The sequence below is a fragment of the Odocoileus virginianus genome, chromosome 9 (genome assembly GCF_023699985.2).
Source record: "Odocoileus virginianus isolate 20LAN1187 ecotype Illinois chromosome 9, Ovbor_1.2, whole genome shotgun sequence".
In the NCBI taxonomy this organism is placed as follows: Eukaryota; Metazoa; Chordata; class Mammalia; order Artiodactyla; family Cervidae; genus Odocoileus; species Odocoileus virginianus.
The window spans coordinates 57,031,132-57,051,322 of record NC_069682.1 but is presented as its reverse complement, the minus strand read 5'-3'; the positions used below and the strand labels follow the sequence as shown (position 1 = coordinate 57,051,322).

The 20,191-nt window shown below is 55.9% G+C and overlaps 1 protein-coding gene across 1 annotated transcript; it reads right to left on the bottom strand.

Annotated features, from left to right (window-relative positions):
- Nucleotides 1-4,573: 4,573 nt before the first annotated feature.
- On the bottom strand, nt 4,574-19,345 carry MYLK2 (myosin light chain kinase 2). The gene is made up of 13 exons (XM_020916036.2): nt 19,243-19,345; nt 19,046-19,145; nt 18,060-18,561; nt 16,202-16,503; nt 14,295-14,400; nt 13,641-13,734; nt 11,462-11,571; nt 11,237-11,378; nt 7,931-8,001; nt 7,700-7,828; nt 7,199-7,351; nt 6,920-7,052; nt 4,574-5,538 (listed from the first exon to the last, which is right to left on the bottom strand). The coding sequence occupies exons 2-13, from the start codon at nt 19,095-19,097 to the stop codon at nt 5,458-5,460; spliced, it is 1,875 nt and encodes a 624-aa protein (XP_020771695.1). The 5' UTR covers nt 19,098-19,145; nt 19,243-19,345; the 3' UTR covers nt 4,574-5,457.
- Nucleotides 19,346-20,191: the final 846 nt, after the last annotated feature.

Here is a 20,191-nt window from a genome sequence, read left to right as displayed (position 1 = left end):
AATGGATAATTCCACTTGCCATGGATTAAATCTCAGAGAATCCTCCAGGGGCTCCCGGTCAGAGCCAGAGGCCAAGTTCTCAAAGGCCTGTATGATCTGGCTTTGGCTCCTCCTGCACTCTCTCCCACCCTCACTCCAAACAGGCTTTGTTTGCACTTGCTCATCCTTCTTCCTGGACCAGTCTCCCACGAATACCCACAGGACTCACTCCCTGACCACCACGTCCCCCATCCACCCCGCCAACACGTTCCAAGTTCATTATGGCCATCCAGTGTCTGTCTCCCAGGAAGGAAGTTCCATGAGGCTAGGAGTTTTTGTCTATCAGTTGCTTGTCCTCTACACCTGGAATAGTGTCTGGAACAGAGTAGGGACTGGAGAGAGTTGTGGAGCACATGTAAACTCAGCAGCCTGGCCAGGTGCTTGATCTGTACATCTCAGGTCACTTTTGCTTTGACCCTGGGAGGCAGGTACTATTATCCCATTTTACAGACAGGAAACTGAGGCTCAGGGAGGGTGCAAGGTCCATGTGAACCCCATTCTGCCTGACCTGCACCCAGTCTCTCTGTCATCAGCCGGTCTCCCTGACGGTGTATTGGGTCTGCAGCGCCCTCTTCCTATCCCCACAGTCCTTACAGCCCCTCAAGCAGTCATGCCCCAGCCTCCCTCTGGCCTCTCCCTGCCTCCGGTCTCTCTCTCCCACTCAGTGATGTCCCGGACGGCAGCGATCCTTCGAAATCACAGATCTGATCATGTCCCTCTTTCATTTGAAACCCTTCCATGGCTCCCTATGGCTGGGGTTCAGCCTGGCATTTGAGGCTCCTGCCAAATTCTCCAGACTTATTTCTTGCTTCTTTGTCTGCAAAAGTCCCCTGGGATATTTCAAGACTAGCTTGTTCTCAGTTCCAAGTCTTTGGAGCTGCCTGGAACAACCCGCCTCACTCTATCTGGAAAAGGTCTGCTCCTTGTTCGCTCTCTGCTTGGCTGTCACTCCCACTGGAGAGGAGAGCATAGAAGCAAGTGTCTTCTTCCATGCCCTTCTAGCTTCACTACAATCCCCAACCTCCTGCCCCAGGGGTTCCAGAGACTGTGAACTCCCCAAAGACCGAGGCCATGACTAATTCATCTCTAGGCTCTGGCTTAAGGCCAGGCCCAGAAAAGGGTCTCAAGAAATAGCAGTGAAATTCATGTCAATGCCCGGCAAAAACCACTACAATATTGTAAAGTAATTAGCCTCCAACTAATAAAAATAAATGGAAAAAAAAAAAAGAAATAGCGGTGAAGTGATAGGATGTGTCTGAGGTCAGGCCACCTGCTTTGCAACCTCAGCCTACTGTGTACTGGCTGGGAACCCGTGCACTTGTCCATCAGCTCCTTGTGCCTTGGTTTCCTCATCCCTGAACTGCTGAAATACACACTCACAGGGTGGGATGAAATGAGTGCACACATGGGAATCGCTTGGTACGGTGCCTGGTGCTCAGTAAATAACACCCATTAGAGTGAAGGAAGGAACAGGTGTGTGGGCAGCTGCATGAACGGATGCTTGGTCCAGGTGGGCACATCCCTTAGGACAGCCCTAGCCGATTCACACCCTCGGGGCAGCCCTGTCACTGGCTGAATCTTTTCCCACAGCTGCCTTGCTGGGTCCAAGGTGGCTGGTGGAATTCAAGGCCACTGGATGCCGACAGGAAAAGGCAGCGTCACTAGCCCTGGAGTAATCCAAACCAGATGTGGCCTCAGACCCATGGGGGTGGTCACTGTAGGCCTGGCCAAGGCCCAGAGGCAGGAAATAGTCTTGGAGAATGCTGTTCTCCGCTCTGCTCTCTGGGACCAGAGAGCTGGGACCAGTCGGGGGGAGCTGTCCTGTTGAGGGTGTTAACCCTTCAGAGCCCATGGTAGGGGGAGGGGTTTGCCTACGATGGTGTGCAGGAGCAGCTGGTGGCCCTGGCCCCATGGGGCAACAGGGCTGCTTGCAGAGAAGGTTACAGCATCAGCATCGTGATGGGCACTGTGCAGGGGGAGCCCACAGCACAGGCACTGGGGTGGGCAGGGCACGCCAAGCAAGGGGCAGGGTCTGCCACCCGGGACTTGCAGAACCCCAGCCCCAGCCCCGAGCTTTGGGCCTGGCTCTGGCTCCACTCCCTCCATCAGGGCAGCTCCGAGGCTGCTGGGGATGGGAGCACTAGTGAAGGTCACAGGGATGGATCCCAGCCTCAGACAGGCAGAGATTCAATCCCACACCAAGGACTGCCACCCTAGCTTTCTCCTGGATGTGCTCTGTGGCCCTGGGGGAGCAAAATCTCTCTGAACCCCCATTGTTTCCATATTGTCGAGTCCATATCCTTTACCTCCAGGGACCAGGGGAAACCCAAACGAGGCACCTGATGAATCAAAAAGAGCTTTGTAAGGTGTGCTCCCTGGGAATAGGGACAGAAGAGGCAGTGATCAGCCCTGTTCCATGGTTCTGGGTGGACTTCCTTCCCAGGACACGTTCATTTGCTGTGTGGCCTCAGGCAGATCAGTTTCCCTCTCTGAACCTGTTTCCTCACCTGTGAAATATGGTGACTGAGCCCCCCTGCCCCACCTCTCGCTTGTCACAATGGCCCGTGGGGTGGCAGAGGACAGTGGTGCCGAGGTTGTCCTCTGAACCTTTGTCCTTTGTCCTTGGTTTCATAGAGGGGGAAATGAGGCCTGTGCTGGGAGTTGGGGTCCTGCGTTCTAGCCCCAGCTTCTCCTGTCCCTGCTGAGCAGCCTGCCCATTTTGGCCTTGGTTTCCCCCGCTGGATCCCGGCCCTGGATCTCGGTGCTGGCTGGACCTCATTTCCTTACCCCTCCACTATGGCGGTGACTCATTCCTCATCATCACGCTGTGTGGCCGAGGCTCAGCCTGGGTGGGGGCCAGCACGGCTGAGAGAACGCAGAGGAAACCACAGGCCTGGCCCAGCTAGCAGGTGGCGGGCAGACAGGCAGGCAAGGGATCCATGGCTCTAGGGTCCCTGCCCATAACACATCTCCCACCAAGAGCCTCAGCCAGGCTCCCCCAGGTGCACCGCCTACCCCCGCCCCCCGAGTCCTGAGTGCAAGCCCAGCAGGCTCAGAGCCCAGAGCCCCCCAATCCTGTCCCACGTGGCACCTGTGGCAGGGGAACTCCACACCCATCTGCTGGAACAGGGCAGGGTCGGGTGAGGACCTGGCCTTGCCCTCCTGGCCAGCGTTCATGGAAGCAGGGGCTGGAAGACTGAATGATCAAGGTCTCCATCCAAGATTTCGCAGAGGCAGATAGTGCAGCGGTTCAGAGCAGGGGCTCTGGTTCCAGACTGTCTGGGTACAAACCCTGGCTCTGCCGTGGGCTAGCCATGTGACCCTGAGCAAGTGGCATCGCCTCCCTGAGGCTTGGCTGCTCCGTCAAGAGAAATGAACTTAATACAGCTGCCCACCTCGTGGGGTCGCTGGGACCAGGGTCACTTGAACACACAGCTGGGTCTGGGCCGTGCCACCCGCTGGGGCTCACTGCATGGGAGCTGCTGTTCCTGCCATTCCTGGGGAAGCCCCGCTTAGGCCTCAATTGACTCAATGGTCCTCATAGCCAGAAGGGCTGTACCCTATCAGCATTGAGCTCTCTTGCCCTCTAGGCTGCTCCCTCCAGCAGAGGCCTGGGGTGCGCAGGGCTGAGGCCGTGGGTGAGACTGGAGAGCAGCTTGCTCCCTGCGCCTGCCAGGGGACCCCCATCGCTGCTGGCCCGAGCTCCTGGCTCCACTTGGCGACTCTGCTATCTGCCTACACCTTGTTCTGGTGAGAAGCAGGGAGGTGTTGTAGGCAGAGCCTTGCTGTAGGAAGTGGAATAGTCCATTTCAAGCAAGCTCCAGCTTCTGACTTGTTGAAAAGCCTTCAAGTTTCTTCTTCTCTCTAAGCCTCAGTATCCCCCTTTGTATAATATGAATAATATATACCTCGTGACCTCATAAATGAGTTAACAGACATACAAGCACTTGAATAGAGCCAGACACACAGTGCTGTGCTGTGTCCAGTCGCGTCTGACTCTTTGTGACCCCATGGACTGTAGCCCACCAGGCTCCTCTGTCCATGGGGATTCTCCAGGCAAGAATATTGGAGTGGGTTGCCATGCCCTCCTCCAGGGGATCTTCCCAACCCAGGAATCAAACCCAGGTCTCCCGCATTACATGCTGATTCTTTGTTGTCTGAGCCACCAAGGAAACCCAAGAATACTGGAGTGGGTAGCCTAGCCCTTCTCCAGGGGATCTTCCCAACCCAGGGATTGAACCAGGGTCTCCTGCATTGCAGGTGGATTCTTTACCAGCTTAGCTACCTGGGAAGCCCAGACACACAGTAGTCTCCCGTAAATGTTGGCTGGTGCTGTGACCTCTCACAGAGGAGCACATTAAGGTACAAGGCAGGCAGCCCAGATCAAGCACTGGGTAGTCTGGCTCCTGAGGCTGCATCAGTAACCACCACACCATACTCGAAGTGCTGCTAAAGTGACTGGCCCACGGCAGTGCTCGGTGAACGGTGGCCAGCTATGACCTCACCCAGGTGCACACACATAGAGGGAAGGGGGGCCGCTTCCAACCTGTACATTTATTTACATGGCACAAGCTGACAGCAGGTTGGGGGCTGCCCGACAGCCTTCCCACTCCTCCGGGCCTGCCGACACCATCCTCTGAGGCCGTGTGTGACCCACCCCTGGAATGGGGGCCGGAGTAGCTGGGTTAGGCTGGCTTGGCCTTCAGGCAAGCTCGGGGGTGGTCTCCCCTGTCCCCCAGGCCTCTCCCCTCCCCCTCCACACAGGCCCGGGCTGGGCGTCTTCTCTTTCACACAGAGTTCCTGCATGTTGGTGGTCGCGAGGAAGGTGGGCGGGGGCCGGGCCCTGCACCAGATGGTGTGTGCTAAGCCTTATCTGTTGGGAGTGGGGAGACGGGCGGCTGGGGACACAGAGGCCCTCCTTCACAAAGCCTGCTCTGTCTCCCCCAGGCAGCTGCGCCTCAGAAATCAGCCGTCTGCCGTCCTGCCCCACCGAGGCCTCCCACCCACAACTGCAGAAGCCCCACATGCTGGGACCCCCAGCCCTCCCACTCTAGCTAGGAGCAAGCCCAGGCCAGGGATGCCCCAGGTGAGGCCAAGCTGGGGTCGCCAGAGCAGCAGTTCCAAGAAGGGGAGCCAGGCGGGAACAACAGGGCCCCTGGTGTCTGGGCTGTGCTGGGGGCCAGAGCCCTGTCTGGGGAGGCGCTAGCAGGATGGAGTCAGGCCACATCTGAGGCGGCTCACGTCGGGGAAGCAGTCACCGCGCGGGGGCGTGGGAGCCCCGAGCCTCCCAGCCTGGCGCAGCCTCGTCCTGGCCAGCCTGCCCCGGCGACCTGGCCCGTCTGCTCCGGCCTTCTGGGCTGTGTGGCCTCAGCCCTGGCCACTGCACGGCTGCGTCCAGGCCTCAGCTGCTCCAGGGGCTCAGACCCCCAGAGCCATGAGTGCCCCCGAGCTGCTGATCTTCTTGAAGCGGTTGGCAGCGCTGACAGCAATGAAGTTTTTCTGAGGGAAGAGGGAGAGGGGTCCCGGTCAGCAGCGGGGCAGGGGGAAAGCTGTAGGACAGGCTGTGTGTCTCCCGAGGTCCTCCTCATCCCAGGAGGGCCCCTGGTCAGGGAGGCTGCAGTGCCCAAAATGGCCACAGGAGGCGCCCTGACACCACAACCTCCAGGATGCCCTGTCTCAACAGACCGGTCAACAAACCTGAGTCCCGCTCCCCTCATGGCGGTCTGCATGTGCATGCTAAGTCGCTCAGTCGTGTCCGACTTTGTGTGACCCCATGGGCTGTAGCCCACCAGGCTACATGGAATTCTCCAAGCAAGAATACTGGAGTGGGTTTCCATGCCCTCCTCCAGGGGATCTTCCCAACCCAGGGATCGAACCCGTATCTCTTATGTCTCCTGCGTTGACAGGTAGGTTCTTTCCCACTAGCGCTACCCACCTGGGAAGCGGTCCACTGGTTCCTATTTCATTCCAAGAAAAAGCCCCTCACGGTGGCTGAGTCTCTCCACACCCTGCCTCCCCATCCTCTCGGACACCTCTCCTGCCCCTTGCTTATTCCACTCAGAGAACTGGCCTCCTACCTGTTCCTCACACTCCACAACCATGCTTCTGCCTCAGGGCCTTTGCACCAGCTGTTGCCACTGCCTGGGGACACACCCCCCTCCATACCAGCCTGACTCAGCCCTCATCTCCTTCAGGTTTTTGTTCACAGGCTCCTTCTCACTGCACTCTCCCTGGCCATCCTATTTAGAAGCACAGCCTCTCCCCAGCACTCCTGACCATTCTTATTTTTTTCTAGTAAGTATAAGTGTTAGTCGCTCAGTCGTGTCCAACTCTTTGTGATCCCAAGGACTGCAGCCCACCCGGCTCCTCTGTCCATGGAATTCTCCAGGCAAGAATACTGGAGTGGGTTGCCATTCCCTTCTCCAGGGGATCTTTCCGACTCAGGGATCGAACCTGGGTCTTCTGCATTGCAGGCAGATTCTTCGTCTGAGCTAACAGAGCCCTACTTTAATTCCTTTTAATAACTCCCCACCCTCTAACAAAAGTAAGTTCATGAAGACGGAAATCCTACTCTCTTTGCCCACTGCTGTGTCCCCAATACCCAGAGGTGGTAGATGGTCAAGAAATATTTGTGAAATGAAGGGAAGAAGCCTGAGATGGCATCAGAGACTTTTTCCTGAGCCCGAGCCGTAAAAGGATGCCCCTCCCCAGGGTGGAGGGGGTGGGTGGAGGGCCACTACCGAGGGCAGGAGCCAGCCCAGGACAAAGAGAGAAAAGCCAATTCTGTTTCTCAGACAGAACCGGCGGAGACGGGGCTAGTGGGGCCAGCGCCCTTCCCACCCCGTATCCCTCTCTCTTCCCCGCCTCAGTTCAGCGGTACCTTCCAGCGCCTCTTCATGAGGTATTTCTTAAGCAAGATCTGGGACTTGAGGCGGCGGTTACAGCGCTTGGCCTTCTCTGCCAGATTGTTGAGCCAGGGGTGGGCGAGGCACTGTGCAGCACTCATCCGGGCCCTGTGGAGAGGGGGTGGCACGGTGAGAGGCGGCGGCAGGCCTGGTAGGCACCGCTCCCACCGGCCTGCCAGCCCAGTTCCCACCCGGCACACACGCACACTGGACTTTGCACACACGGGGTTCACGTCCTGGGGGGTGAGCCTCACCGCTGGTCCTTGACGATGAGGTTGGAGACGAAGTCTTTGGCCTCCTCTGAGACAGCCTCAAAGGTTTCCTCGTCAAAGTACCAGTTGCTTGATAGAACGTTGTTCAGGGTCTCTGTGTCATCGTCTCCCAGGAAGGGGGAGAGACCACTCAGCCTGGAGGGAGGCGATGGCAGGAGGCAGGGAGGTAAGATCGGGTCGGGAATGCGACAGACCCTGAGAAGCAGCACCGTGAGCTGAAAAGACCCCCGGCCTCTCAAGTGGGACAGACCTGGGTTTGAATCTGGCTGGGTGACCTTGGGCAAGCCACTGCCCCTCTCTGAGCCTCACTCTTCTCATCTGTAAAATGGCCGTAATCATCCGAGCCTCCCAGGGTTACCATGAAGAAGAGGAATGATGAGTGCACCCCCAATGCCCAGCAAACCCTGACTGAGGGAGTGGGGAGGTGGAAGCGATCTTGGCCTCAGCTACCCGCCCATGTGCCCCGACCGCATCAATACTCACAGCATATAGGTGATGACCCCCAGGCTCCACATGTCTGTCTTATCGGAGATTTGGTCGTAATTCACCACCTCAGGGGATAGGAACTCTGGGGTCCCAAAATTCACCTTCAGCTTCTCATTGGGGTTATACCTGGAGGTCAGGCCAAGAGCTCAAAGCACAACTCCCAGCCCATTCCCAGACACTTTCCCACCTTCCCCTGGCCCCAGCCACCCCGCCCACCCAAGGTGGTACCTCCGTGCCAGGCCGAAGTCAATGATCTTCACCAAGTGGCCTGTGGTGTTGACGCACAGGATATTCTCTGGCTGAGGAGAAGGGGGTGGCCTGGATTGACCTCTGACCTGGCTCACCCTCCCTCCCCATCCCTGTCCATTCGAGGCCCAGGCTGCCAGAGTGGACAGCCCCCCATCAGAGACCCTTGGATCTGCCTGTTCCAGACACAGAGGGGGATCTGGAGGCCCAAGAGGGGCTCTTCTCCAGGCGTCCCTGCTCCCCACCCTCAGCGTCTAACAAAGCGCCCAGTAGGTGTTCAGTCAAGACTCCTGGAATCTGGCACCCCAAGTACGGGTGAGCATGTGAGGTCACTGAAGGGCTAACCCCTCCCATGCTGGGCCTCCATCTCCTCCTCATGGAACACAAGGACACAGGACTCATCTGAGGTTGTGGGGCAGAAATGTAAGTTGCTAACGATGGCTAAAAAGGAAGGTTTTGCACAAGAAGCCTGATTTTCAGCACCTCCTGAAACACTGGAAGCCCTGGCCATATTGCCACACACGGCTTGGAGGGACTTGGTGCTGACCGCTGAGATGGGCGGGAGTCCTCCAGTTCCCCCAGGGCCTCCACCTCCTGACCCAGCTGGGTTCTGAAGAACAGGGTTCTGTTCTTCATCTGGGCTTTGTGGTATCTGATCTGAGGCCCCAAACAGGAGGCTTTCTGAAGGTCCTTTCACACTGCTGCACTCAGAGCAGGATGCTAGTGGCTTCAACAGCCCAACAGGGCTCCACTGAAACACGGGAAGGATGGAAAGGCCCCAAGGAGGGCTTCCCTGGTGGTCCAGTGGTCCAGTGGTCCTTGCAATGCAAGGGACACTCGTTCAACCTCTAGTCCTGGAAGATCCCACGTGCCTCAGAGCAACTGAGCCCATGTGTCTCAATTAATGAGCCCATGTTCTGGAGCCCATGAGCCGCAACTACTAAAACTCATGTACATAGAGCCTGTGTTTCACGACAAGAGAGGCCACCGCAATGAGAAGCCCTTGCTCCATAACTGGATAGTAACCCACGATCACTGCAACTAGAGAAAGCCCAAACGCAGCAATGAAGACCCAGCAGAGCCAAAAACAAATTTTTAAAAAGAGAAAAAATATTATTTAAAAAGAGAAAAAATATTATTTAAAAAAGGCTCCAAGGATGCAATTGGCAGGGGAAAGCAGACAGATCCAGATCTCCTTTTGGAGGATGAGGACAGGGGACTTCCTGAAAAGCCCTGCAGCTGGGACCCTGGGAAAGGGCTTCAGGCTGCGGTTCACCCAGCTCACTGAATCATGAAACCGTTTACTGATGAAAAACTTTTTGCTATCCTGAAAAAGATCACATGTGCGACACAGAGATTTAAGTTGAACTTCTTCCCAGGACACTGCATTTTAATCAGGGACCCTGCTCTACCCCAAGGAAAATGGCTTTTACCAGAAAAGGGCAGCCTCCAATGCCATCATGCAGGTTTGAGTTCTGCCGAAAAACTCAGGAGGCACCTGCAGTCTTTCCATTCCCTCTGCCCTCCCACATCCAAACCATCAGAAATCCGGCTGACTATTTTCAGAATGTGTCCACCATCTGACCACTTCCCATTCCTCCCCCACTGCTGTGGGTTCCAGCCCCATCATCTCTCCTGGCTTATTATGCCCACCTCCTAAATTCCCTGCTGTCAGAATAGCCCCATTGAAACCCATTCCCTTACCCTCCTCGCTCCCTTACTTGTCAGTGGGAATGATAACAGCACACCTGACCCAAAGGGCTGTCACACACTCTAAACACACCCTGAGTGGCTCTGACCCCTAGTAAGCACAGAGGAGGGGTTAGTCCACAACAGCACCAGTAGCATCTCCTGTATCAACCTTGAATGCTCCGGCCTTTACCTTCCTCTTCAGTTCCACCTTGTATGTCTCCCCATTACACTCACGCACTTTTTCAAAATGCTTTTAGTGGTTTAGATTGATCTAAGGGACTTCCCTGGCAGACCTGTGGTTAAAACCTGGCGCTTCCACTGCAGGGACATGAGTTTGACCCCTGGTGGGGGATCCAAGATCCCACAGGTTGAGTGACACAGTCAAAAATAAAAATTTTAAAAATTTTTAACAAAAAATAAAATGATCTATTCATCAAGTTACCACGTCTGATCCCACCACTGACCCCATGGGCTCCAGGGGATGGGGTCATGTCCTCATCACCCGGAGGGTAACAACCATACCCAGCACTGTGCATAGCGCACAGAGGCACAGAAGCAGGTGCTCAGTATGTATTTACCAAATGAATGAATGAAAGTACTGTCCACTTTGCCGACGGACGTTCACCTGCCTCTGTGTTCAGATTTCATCTTCTCCACTAGCCTTTCCATTGATTCCATAAACATTAACGCCTGCCATAAGGATAGGGCTACCTGGCACTCACGGGGCTCCTGCCCACTCCGCACCACGGCCACTGACAGCTGATCAGACTTGGAGGGATTCATAAAATCTTACGGAAAAACCCAAACAAACTTTTTTGCCCACCTGCTATGTGCAAGGTATCAAGCAAGAAGAGCATAAATGTTCTCTCAGCACACATCTTTGTTTGTGCCTGCCACATGTATCCTGCTGCACTGACACTGAACTTTGTTCTTGTTTTATTCGCTAAGGCGGGTCCCACTCTTTGGCGACCCCATGGCCTGTAATCTGCCAGGCTCCTCTGACAATGGGATTCTCCAGGCAAGAATACTGGAGTGGGTTGCCATTCCCTTCTTCTCCAGGGGATCTTCCCAACCCAGGGATTGAACCCGAGTCTCCTGCTTGGCAGGCAGATTCTTTACGGCTGCGCCACCAGGGAAGCCCAACACTATACTTACTGATGTGTCTTCCTGATTCCCCTTCTAGAACATAAGCTCCATGAGGACAGACGTTTTTATCTATTTTGTTCACCACTGGGTCTCCACCACCTGGAACACTGCCTGGCACCTAGTGGGCCCTCAACACATATTTGTGAAATAAGTGAGCAAACATCAGCAGTGCCTGTCAGGCCTACCAGAGGCAGGCGCTCCTGCAACACTGCTTAGCTAGTGTTATATGTGGGGCTCACAGGACTGCAAGAGACCCTTTCAACGAGTACTACAACAACTCCAGACTAGGAGAGGGCTGGGACCAAGCCGTTTTTGCTCTCTGATGTGTCCCCTGTTTTGACCCTTACAGCTGGAAGGACTGGATGGAGGAGGAGGAATGGTTGGCTGCAGCAGCGATAGGTGGCCCGATGCCACCCCGACCCCTCCCAGGAGGCCGCCCACCCCTAGTACCTTGAGGTCCAGATGCAGAACCCTCATCTTGTGCATGAAGAGGATGCCATCACAAATCTGCCTGACAAACACCATGGTGTCCACCTCAGTCAGATGGTAGTCCTCGTCCACAATCCTCTCGAAGAGCTCGCCGCCCTCGATGCTGTGTGCATAGACCCCTCTACAGGCTTGCCTCTGGGCCCGCCGCCCCCCTCCCCAGGCCCCCACCCCGCCGCCGACACTCACTACTCCATGAAGAGGACGATCTCGTGCGGGGTCTCAATGGCCGCGTAGAGCTGGATCAGGTTGCGGTGGTTCAGCTGGTTCATGACCTCAATTTCCAGCAACACCATTTCCTGGGGACCAGGAGAATCAGGGGTACCATCTGAGCATCATGCCTCCCTGCCCTCCACCCTCTTCAGGGTGGGCCTCGCCTGGACCGCTGCCCTCCTCCTCCTCGCTGGTCTCCCCACCTCCCATCTCTCTCCCGACCCTCCAGCCTGTGTCCTCACCACACAGGCATTTCTGCTGGGACATCTTTCCTTTGCTTTGCTGGTTCTTCTCCTCCTGCTGGCTGAATCCTGGGCCCCATCCTTCCCGCTCAGCCCTCCCTGCTCTACACTCTCTCCCAGGGCATTCTCAAGCCCCATGACTGGAAATTCCATCCAGATGTGACCGATTCCCAAATACATATCTCCACCCCCAAGCACTCCTTTGAACTCCAGACGCCAGTCCCTCCCCATTGGATGCCTAATAGGCATCTCAAATCTCTCATGTCCAAAATTAAACCCTTGATACCACCCTTTCCTCACAGTTGAGTTGCCTGCAGCATGTCCATCAGCAAAAGGCCGTCATTTTTAAGCCCGGTGTGCAGGACAGAAAGTTAGGAGTTTTCCAGGGTTCCTCTCTTATTCTTGCTTCCTCACACCCCCTCATCCAGCCCATCAGTAAATCCTTTGACTCCACCTCCAAAGTAGATTACAAATACAATCATTTCTCAGCTCCCCCATCACTGCCTTCCTAGTTTTGGCTGCCATTATTTGTCACTTTCAGAAAGTCTGCCAGCCAGTGGTCATATTTGTAGCTTGAAATCAACCACGGTAGGAATATTTACACCAAGGAAATTGGCAAATGCTACAGATCAGGTCTCTCCCTAGACCTGTTCCCCCAGAGCACTGGATCACTGCCTGGGCTGTTCCATTTTCCATTATTCCATTCCTTGGAATATCTCACCTTCCACACCACTTCCTCAGAGAAGCCTATTGCCACCTGATCCTATCTGAGTGGCTCCACACACCCTGTTCCTTCCTGGTTTTACTTTTCTTAACACTGTCTCGGCTCCGGACACCACACTTTTTATGTTTTGGTTTGGTTTTAGTTGTCTGTTCCTCCTCTCTAGCATGTTAGGACTTGTTCGATGCCATTTCCCTAGCACCTGGTACAGTGCACAGCACAGAAAAAGTACCCAATAATTAATCAATCAATAGTTGACTCCAATTAATTCACATATCACATTTGAGCATCTCCGCTGAGCCAGGTCCATGATAGAGGCCTGGGACCCAAGCCCCATTAAGTGGAAGCAACAGAGAAAGAGTCACGTAGAAAATCTTTCCAATTTCCCAGCACTCCTCTGGAGCTGCTTCTCCTGCTCCTTCTGGGCTCCAGGCCTCTGCACATGCTGTCTCTGCTCCCACGGCCTTGACCTCGACTCCAGGGTTCCCACCTGCCATTTCTGAGCCTCAGGCCTTTCTATCCACAGTCCCCTCTGTCTGAACATCTCTCCCCTGCCTTTCCCACTGGAAAACAGCTCCTCCTTCTTCAAGACTTCATTCAGGAGGCTCTTTGCTGACCTGTGGGTGAGTCAGGAGACTCCACCGTGACAACCGCTCTCCCCACCCTCCCGTCCTAGCTTTCCTGAGTTATATAGCTCTCACCGCGCCAGGCTGCTAGGCTGCTATCACCTCCTCACACACCTGACTCCCTCACTCCACATGAGTCTATGCCTCATTCATTCATTCACTCCTTGAACGAACACTACTCTGAACCAGGCTGGTGTTGAGGCCTGTTTCCCTTGCTGTTCTCGGGGGGCAGGGACCCCCTGGCTTCCCTCGGGGACCTCCAGTGCACAGTATAGCATCTGGCCCAGAGCCTGTGCTCATCAGCGCTTACTGACTGGAACCAGAGGGCTTGAAGGGGAAGTCCCCAAGATAAATTCACCAACTGTGGGGTCAAGTTTATGGTCAGTGGCATCAGGCCCCTGTGGCAGGACTGTCCACCTGTCTATCTGTTGATCTGTGCGATGTCTTTGGAGCACCAAGCTTTGTACCCCTGGCCCCTGGTGCAGATGTGTGGGTGGAGGGAGGTGAGCGGCACCCGCTCCAAGCATCCCCTCTCCTTCCCCCTCCCCACAGCCAGCCGGCACTACCTTGTCTTTGGGTGTCTGTTTCTTGATGACCTTGGCTGCCAGCTTGAGGCCTGTGGCCTTCTCTGTGCAGGTACAGACCGCTCCAAACTTGCCGCTGGAGAGAGAAGAGGCTGAGAGTAAGCGAGTTCCAAAGGCCAAGTGGGAGGGGGGCCTGTGCTCTGCTCCCTGTGAGAGGGGGGAACCCCAGCCAGCTCGAGTAGCCTCCCAACATGTGAGCACTACCGCAGAGACCACGGCTGAACTGCACAAGCCACGGGCTCAGGAAGGGCAGGCTCATCAAAGGACAGCCCCTGACGGGTATCTCACCGGCAGGCAAGGGCACCGGGCCCCGGGGGAGGCAGCTTCAGGACTTCTAACAAAACAGAGGATCACCTTGAAGGGGTCAGTGTGGTACCCCAAACTGAGACAGACAGGACAGTATCACGTGCTTCCTATGGGAAACACCTAAGGACCAATGGTGTGTTTGTGTGAGTGACTGACACATCAGCCATGTGACAGCCTGCACACAGATAAGTGAGACCACTTGGAAGCAATCGTGACCGTACGGCTCACATCTGATCTGAGTGTCTGGGCCTCCCATGGGGCAGATGTAAGGCCCAGGGGCTCCATGCTCTCCCGCCCGTGGGCCCGGGGCTCGGGGGCCCCAGCTCTCACCCTCCCAGTGCCTCCTTGGAGTTCAGGCTGAATTGACTGTTGATGTTCCCGGGCCTCAGCTCCACAATGCGGTGGGGGAAGGGGGCTGGGGGCGGCGGGCAGTCATCTGTGGAGCAGAGCAGAGCCATTTTGGTCAGTGCTTGGGCTGCTAAGGACTCACCCTGGCACCATGCCCTCCTGCCTGGCCTGGGCCCCATCCAGGGGCGTTCACCAAGTGATACCTGGGGGACAGTTGGCTCCAGGATAGGGGCTAGGGGCCCAGTTTTCAATGTCAGCTCTGCCACCAACACACCCTCCTTGGGAGGCCTCTGCCTCTGTCAGAGGGAGGCTCAGCTCCTCCTGGCACAACAGTGGGGACAGCTGATTGGACTCCTCAGACCCCCCCACACTATAAGGTATGAAGACTCCATCCTAAAGTTTTTGCATTTCCAAAAAATGCAAAAAAGGGCAGGGGGGGTGGGCAGTACAGTGCGCAACTGTGAGCTCCCTGGTGGATCAAAGAATCTGTCTGCAATGCAGAAGACCAGGGTTCAATCCCTGGGTCGGAAAGATCCCTTGGAGAAGGGAATGGCAACGCACTCCAGTATTCTGGCCTGGAGAATCCCATGGACAGAGGAGCCTGATGGGCTACGGTCCACGGGGTTGAAAAGGGTTGGGCAGGACTGAGCTACTTTCTTTCTACTAACTTTCACTTTCAACTATAATGGTGGAGCACCATGCCAGATAGGCGTTACTGTGTCTGAAGGAGTCGAGGATGGGACCTGCCTACCACCCCGTCTAATAACACCACGAGCTCTCACCACCTGCGGAATGGGTATCCCCGGCCCTAGCCCAAGGGCAGGGGTGGGCGGGGAGGAGCCGGGGATAGAGCTGTTTGGTAGGGACCTGCTGCCACCTAGTGACAATACGGGGAACAGCAGGCCCTGGACCCCGACAGGCTGAGTCACCGGGAATGGAAACCTCTTTATAAATAGCAAGAGGCCTCAGGGAAGCCGGCTGGTGATAAATCAGACGGCCCTTGGAGGTTTTTCAGGTCCGTCCCTCGAGGATGTAATTGCCGGGCCGAGTGGGCCCTGGAGGTCTGTGCCGCTGCTCGGGGGAGGAGGCAGGGCTCCTGGCTGCTGCCCAGCCGCCAGGCCCTCCCACCCTGTCTGGGTGGCACTGCGCCGCTCACCAGGCAGACTGGCAGGTCTCCCAGGGCACCTCGGCCTGGAGGAGGGGGGTTGTCAGGACACGCTGGGCTCTCCTGACCCCACCTCACCCCACCCCCCCACCCCCAGGCCCGCTGCACCCTTGCCCGGGCTCTTTCCCTATTCACCTACTGGCCAAGCTTGCTCATGCTCAATGGCTGGCTCCCTGCTGCTCACGGACTAAACTCTCAGCACTTGAGGCCACTCCGGTCCTGCCCATCTCATGTGCCCAGCTTCCTTGGTCACTGCCTCCCTCCCCCCTCCACGCACACACCTGTGCTCCTCAGTTCACGACCCTCTGTGGCTCCCGTGACCCTCCCTACCCATCCAGGATGCAGTTTAAAGCCTGGCATTTGAGCCCTTTTACAGAGTAACTTCAAACCCCACTGTCCAGAGAACTGGTGGTGCTCCAACATTTCTGATTTTTTTTTTTAAACTCCATTTTAGCCAATGTAGAAGAAAGTAAACAAGAGAACTCTGGAGTCAGGTTCATATCCTGTTCTAGCTGTGGGTTTGGGGTGCTCCCTTTTCTGAGCCCCCATTTCCCCGTCTCTTGAAGGGGACTAGGAATTCGGACTTCCTAGGGTTGGAACACTTTGATGAATCACCCTGGGTGAGGTGGCTCAGAAGGGTTTAGTGCTCTAAGCAAGGAGGAGATGGGGGAGACATGGGGAGCCCCTGCCCTCCTCCCTGGGCTCCAGGGCAGCCCCGGCCTACCCAAAATCTGGAAGCAGTCCTCCTCCCTGGCTGTGGGACTGAGGGCCTGCCCCACCTCCGATCTCTCCGAGGGAACAGCCTGGAATTCGATCCCCTTCGAGGTGTCCCCTTGCACCCCAGCCTGGCCAGCCTGGCCTGCAGCCTTCTCTTCTCCTTCCTTCTGGCTGCCTCCCGGGAGGTCCTTCTCTCCTTCTGCTACCTTGGCGGTCTCAGTTTCCGTGGGGCCAGGGGTCACAGGCACCCCTTCAAAGATGAGCTCTAATGTCTCATCTAGGGGCTTTGCGGCCAGGGGCTTCTCAAGGCTGAAACGTGAGAACACAGCAGGATGACACCCTTAGCAGCCACAGCAACCCCCCTGACCCCGCAGGCCTCCCAGAACCTCATCTTCAATCTAGAGCTGATACAGCCTTGCCCCCACCCCAAACACGTGGGGTGGTGAATCCAAATTCACTTCATATAAAATCCGGGGGTGTTAATAATACCATAAATGTCTGTGGTGGTGGTGGTTTATTCTTCCCAGCTATACCATGCAACTCACAGGATTTAGTTCCCCAACCAGCGACCAACCCATGCCCCTGCAGTGGAAGTGCAGACCCCTAACCACTGGACCACCGAAGAAGTCCCATGTCTGTGTTGCTATCTTGAGTATCAATGCACTAAGAGATCATTAACAACTGTTAATAGGATTGCTGATTTGGTTAATCATTAGAAAGTGAAGTCACAGTCGTGTCCAATTCTTTGCGACCCCATGGTCTGTAGCCTACCAGGCTCCTCAGTCCATGGAAATTTTCCAGGCAAGAGTACTGGAGTGGGTTGCCATTTCCTCCTCCAGGGGATCTTCCTGACCCAGGGATTGAACCCGGGTCTCCCACATTTCAGGCAGACGCTTTACTGGCTGAGCCACCAGGGAAGCCCTGGTTAATCATTAGGTGCAACAATTAGGGAGGTTATGTAGCTCTTGATTCATAAATTGTGGTGATACAATTGATAACGTATTAATGATACTAATTTATATTACCACATGGTTCAAACTGATATGGTAAGTGTTATTATTGTGATTTACAATAAATATATCATTAATAACCTCACTTATATAATTGGCATTCAGGTAAAGCTAATGGATTGCACCTTGAGACTGGTGCTGTACTATAGCTCTAAGAGAATAGTGGGCTTCCCTGATAGTTCCGTTGGTAAAGACTTCACCTGCAATGCAGGAGACCCCGGGTTGATTCCTGGGAAGATCCCATGAAGAAGGGAAAGGCTACCCATTCCAGTATCCTTGTGGCTCAGCTGGTAAAGAATCTGTCTGCAATGCAGGAGATCAGGGTTCAATCCCTGGGTTGGAAAGATCCCATGGAGAAGGGAAAGGCTACCCACTCCAGTGTTCTGGCCTGGAGAATTCCATGGGTTGTATAGTCCATGGGGCTGCAGAGTCAGACACAACTGAGTGACTTTCACTTTCACTTCACTTTTCACTTCAGGAGTATTAGTACTGATCTATCATCCTGATTATTAGTCATATTTCCATATTATACCAATAACTGTATTAAGAAGATGAGTTATCTCTTCCTCCTGACATCTCAGTCCTGCCCTGGGTGAGACTCAAGTCCATGGGGTAAGGGGGACTCTGCACTCCAGATGCCTGGAGAAGGCAGGTCCTCTGCTGCCTGACACTCCAGGCTTCTGTGAACTATCACACATTTCTGATCTCTGCAGGAAGACTAGGCGGTCAGGCCAATGCCTAGGACAGAGGGAGCTGAACATCGGAACTACCCAAGCCAGCACTGAACGCGGTGACGGTGGCCGAGACAGATAGTAATTGCAGACCCCTCCCCGCTCCCAGGCAGGGGCCGTTCACCTCGAGATGGCGGCGGGGCAGCTGGGGCTGTGCAGAAAGGCGGGCGTGCCCTTCTTGCTCTCTGCTTGGCCCTCTGCTACCTTCTTGTGCACCGTGGCTTCTCCGGGGTCCTGGCTGCCCGGGGTCCCCTGCTCAGCCTCGGGCTTCTTGACGCTGGCCTCGGCTGTCGCTGTCTCCTCGGGCAGGGCTGCCGGCTGCCCAGCAGAGCCCTCCGCAGGCTCTCCCTGCAGGCTTCCTTCTCCCTCAGGGCCCTGGCTGCTGGTTGAGGGTTGGGCCGAGACCCCATCCCCTTTCTCTGGGGCCGGGGCTTCAGTATCTTTTGTTGAGTGGAGGGAATCAGGTTCTTTCTTTGGTTCTGGGGGCCCAAGTTCTTTCTCTGGGTTTGGGGGACCAGCATCCTTTTCTGGATCTGGGGGCCCAGGATCCTTCTGTGGATCTGGGGGCCCAGGGTCTTTCTCTGCAGCTGGGGGTCCTTCGCCTGCTGCACCCTTTGGTGCCGCATCTGGAAAGGAGGTGAAACACGTCAGGATCCACCCTCCTACCCCTCCTTCCCCAGCCAGGCTGGCCAGGGACCGCTTCTGGGCCCAGGTCCCCACCCAGGCCACAGTTTACAAGCACTTGTCCGCTGAACTTCTGGGGCCATTCCACGGGCTCCCAATTTGAGCTGTCTGGGCCTCGGAGGCCCTGGGTGCAAGGCTCTGGGCCTCTGGTGGGCATTGAGCCCACTCCCAACCCTTGCTGTGAGTGTTCAAGCCTCATCCATGGGGACTTCACATTTTCCCAGTCTCTCTGGGGAAGGCTTCCTGTGGGCCCTTGACCCAGTCCCACCCTATCCAGAGACAATTCTGATTTTTGGGTCCTCCATGTGCCACACAAAGAAGCCTTGGGCATAGAACTCCCACTTTGAATCCAGAGCACTGGCCCAACTCTGGATTCAAACACCCCTTCCCAAGCTCCTCCCTCCACCTCTGGCCCCCGCATGGCACCTGTTGATGAGCTCGGGATTTCCAGCTCCGCTGCTCCGTTTTCCGTCGCCATGAGGTAGGGAGGCGTGTGCTTCTGCTTGTCTAACTCGAGTCTTTCCAGCTGCAGAAAGAAGAGAAAGGTGTGTCGGGCTGCTGGATGCCTCCTCCCGTCTGGCTGAGAGGAGGCAGGGGCCAGCCGGTGGAGGGGAGAAAGGCACCTGGAGCAGAGAGGGGCGACCTGGTGTCCGTCCGTCTCGCAGCGGCTGCCCGGGAGCCGTCCTGGGCAGTTGTAAGGGCCGGGGCCCGGTGGGCAGAGGCGGAGGCAGGGGTGCAGGCAGAGGAGGCGGGGACGGGGGAGAGGATCTCTTACACCAGGGGCCATGCAACTCGGACTGCCACCACCTGTCACTCTTGGCCCCCATTCAGAGGACACGGCATTCTTCCCGTGGACCGACCGGGGGAGAGTGGTGTTGGAACAAGCAGGAAGAGAAAGCAGGAGGGGGCACCTGGGGCCCTGGGGGAGCAGCCTTCTCCCAGACCTTGCCTGGTATCTCTGACTTGGGACAAGATAGATGAGGGAGCTCTCAGACAGGGCTGAAGGGCAAGACTATGCTCAGGCCAGGTTCCAGCTCTGCCAACATCTCCTGGGATTCCCCGGAGCCTGGTTGGAACCACACAGGCCCAGGGATAGTCACCCTGATCCCAGCGCCCAGCTCTGTATCCACAAGCCCTGCGCCTGGCTTCCAGACCAGCGTGGAGCATCTTTGAGTAAGAAAAGGTCTTGGGTGCACTTGGTCATCTTGCCTATGGGCCTGAAAGTCGTTTCTTTTGAAAATGTCTTTTTCCTGGGCTCCTGGGGAAATGGATGCTGTCCCAAGCAGCTGTGAGAGATGGTCAGTGTTTTTGCTCCCCTGAGCTAATGCAGGCCTTTCCAATGGCCCACTAGAAAGTGGGGGGTCTGGCTGGTGGAGAGTCTTTTCCAAGGATCCTCCACCACAGTGGTGGCCCAGGGGCCACTCCAGCCCAAGGTGTTCAAGCAGATATGGGATGGGGAGAGGTATGATCCAAAGGGCCTTCCATCACCCAGGCATGCCCAAAGCTTCTCTGCAGGCCACCTTGAGAACTAGCCCCAAGCTGAGTGTGTTGGAAATAGTTCTGGAGTGGATT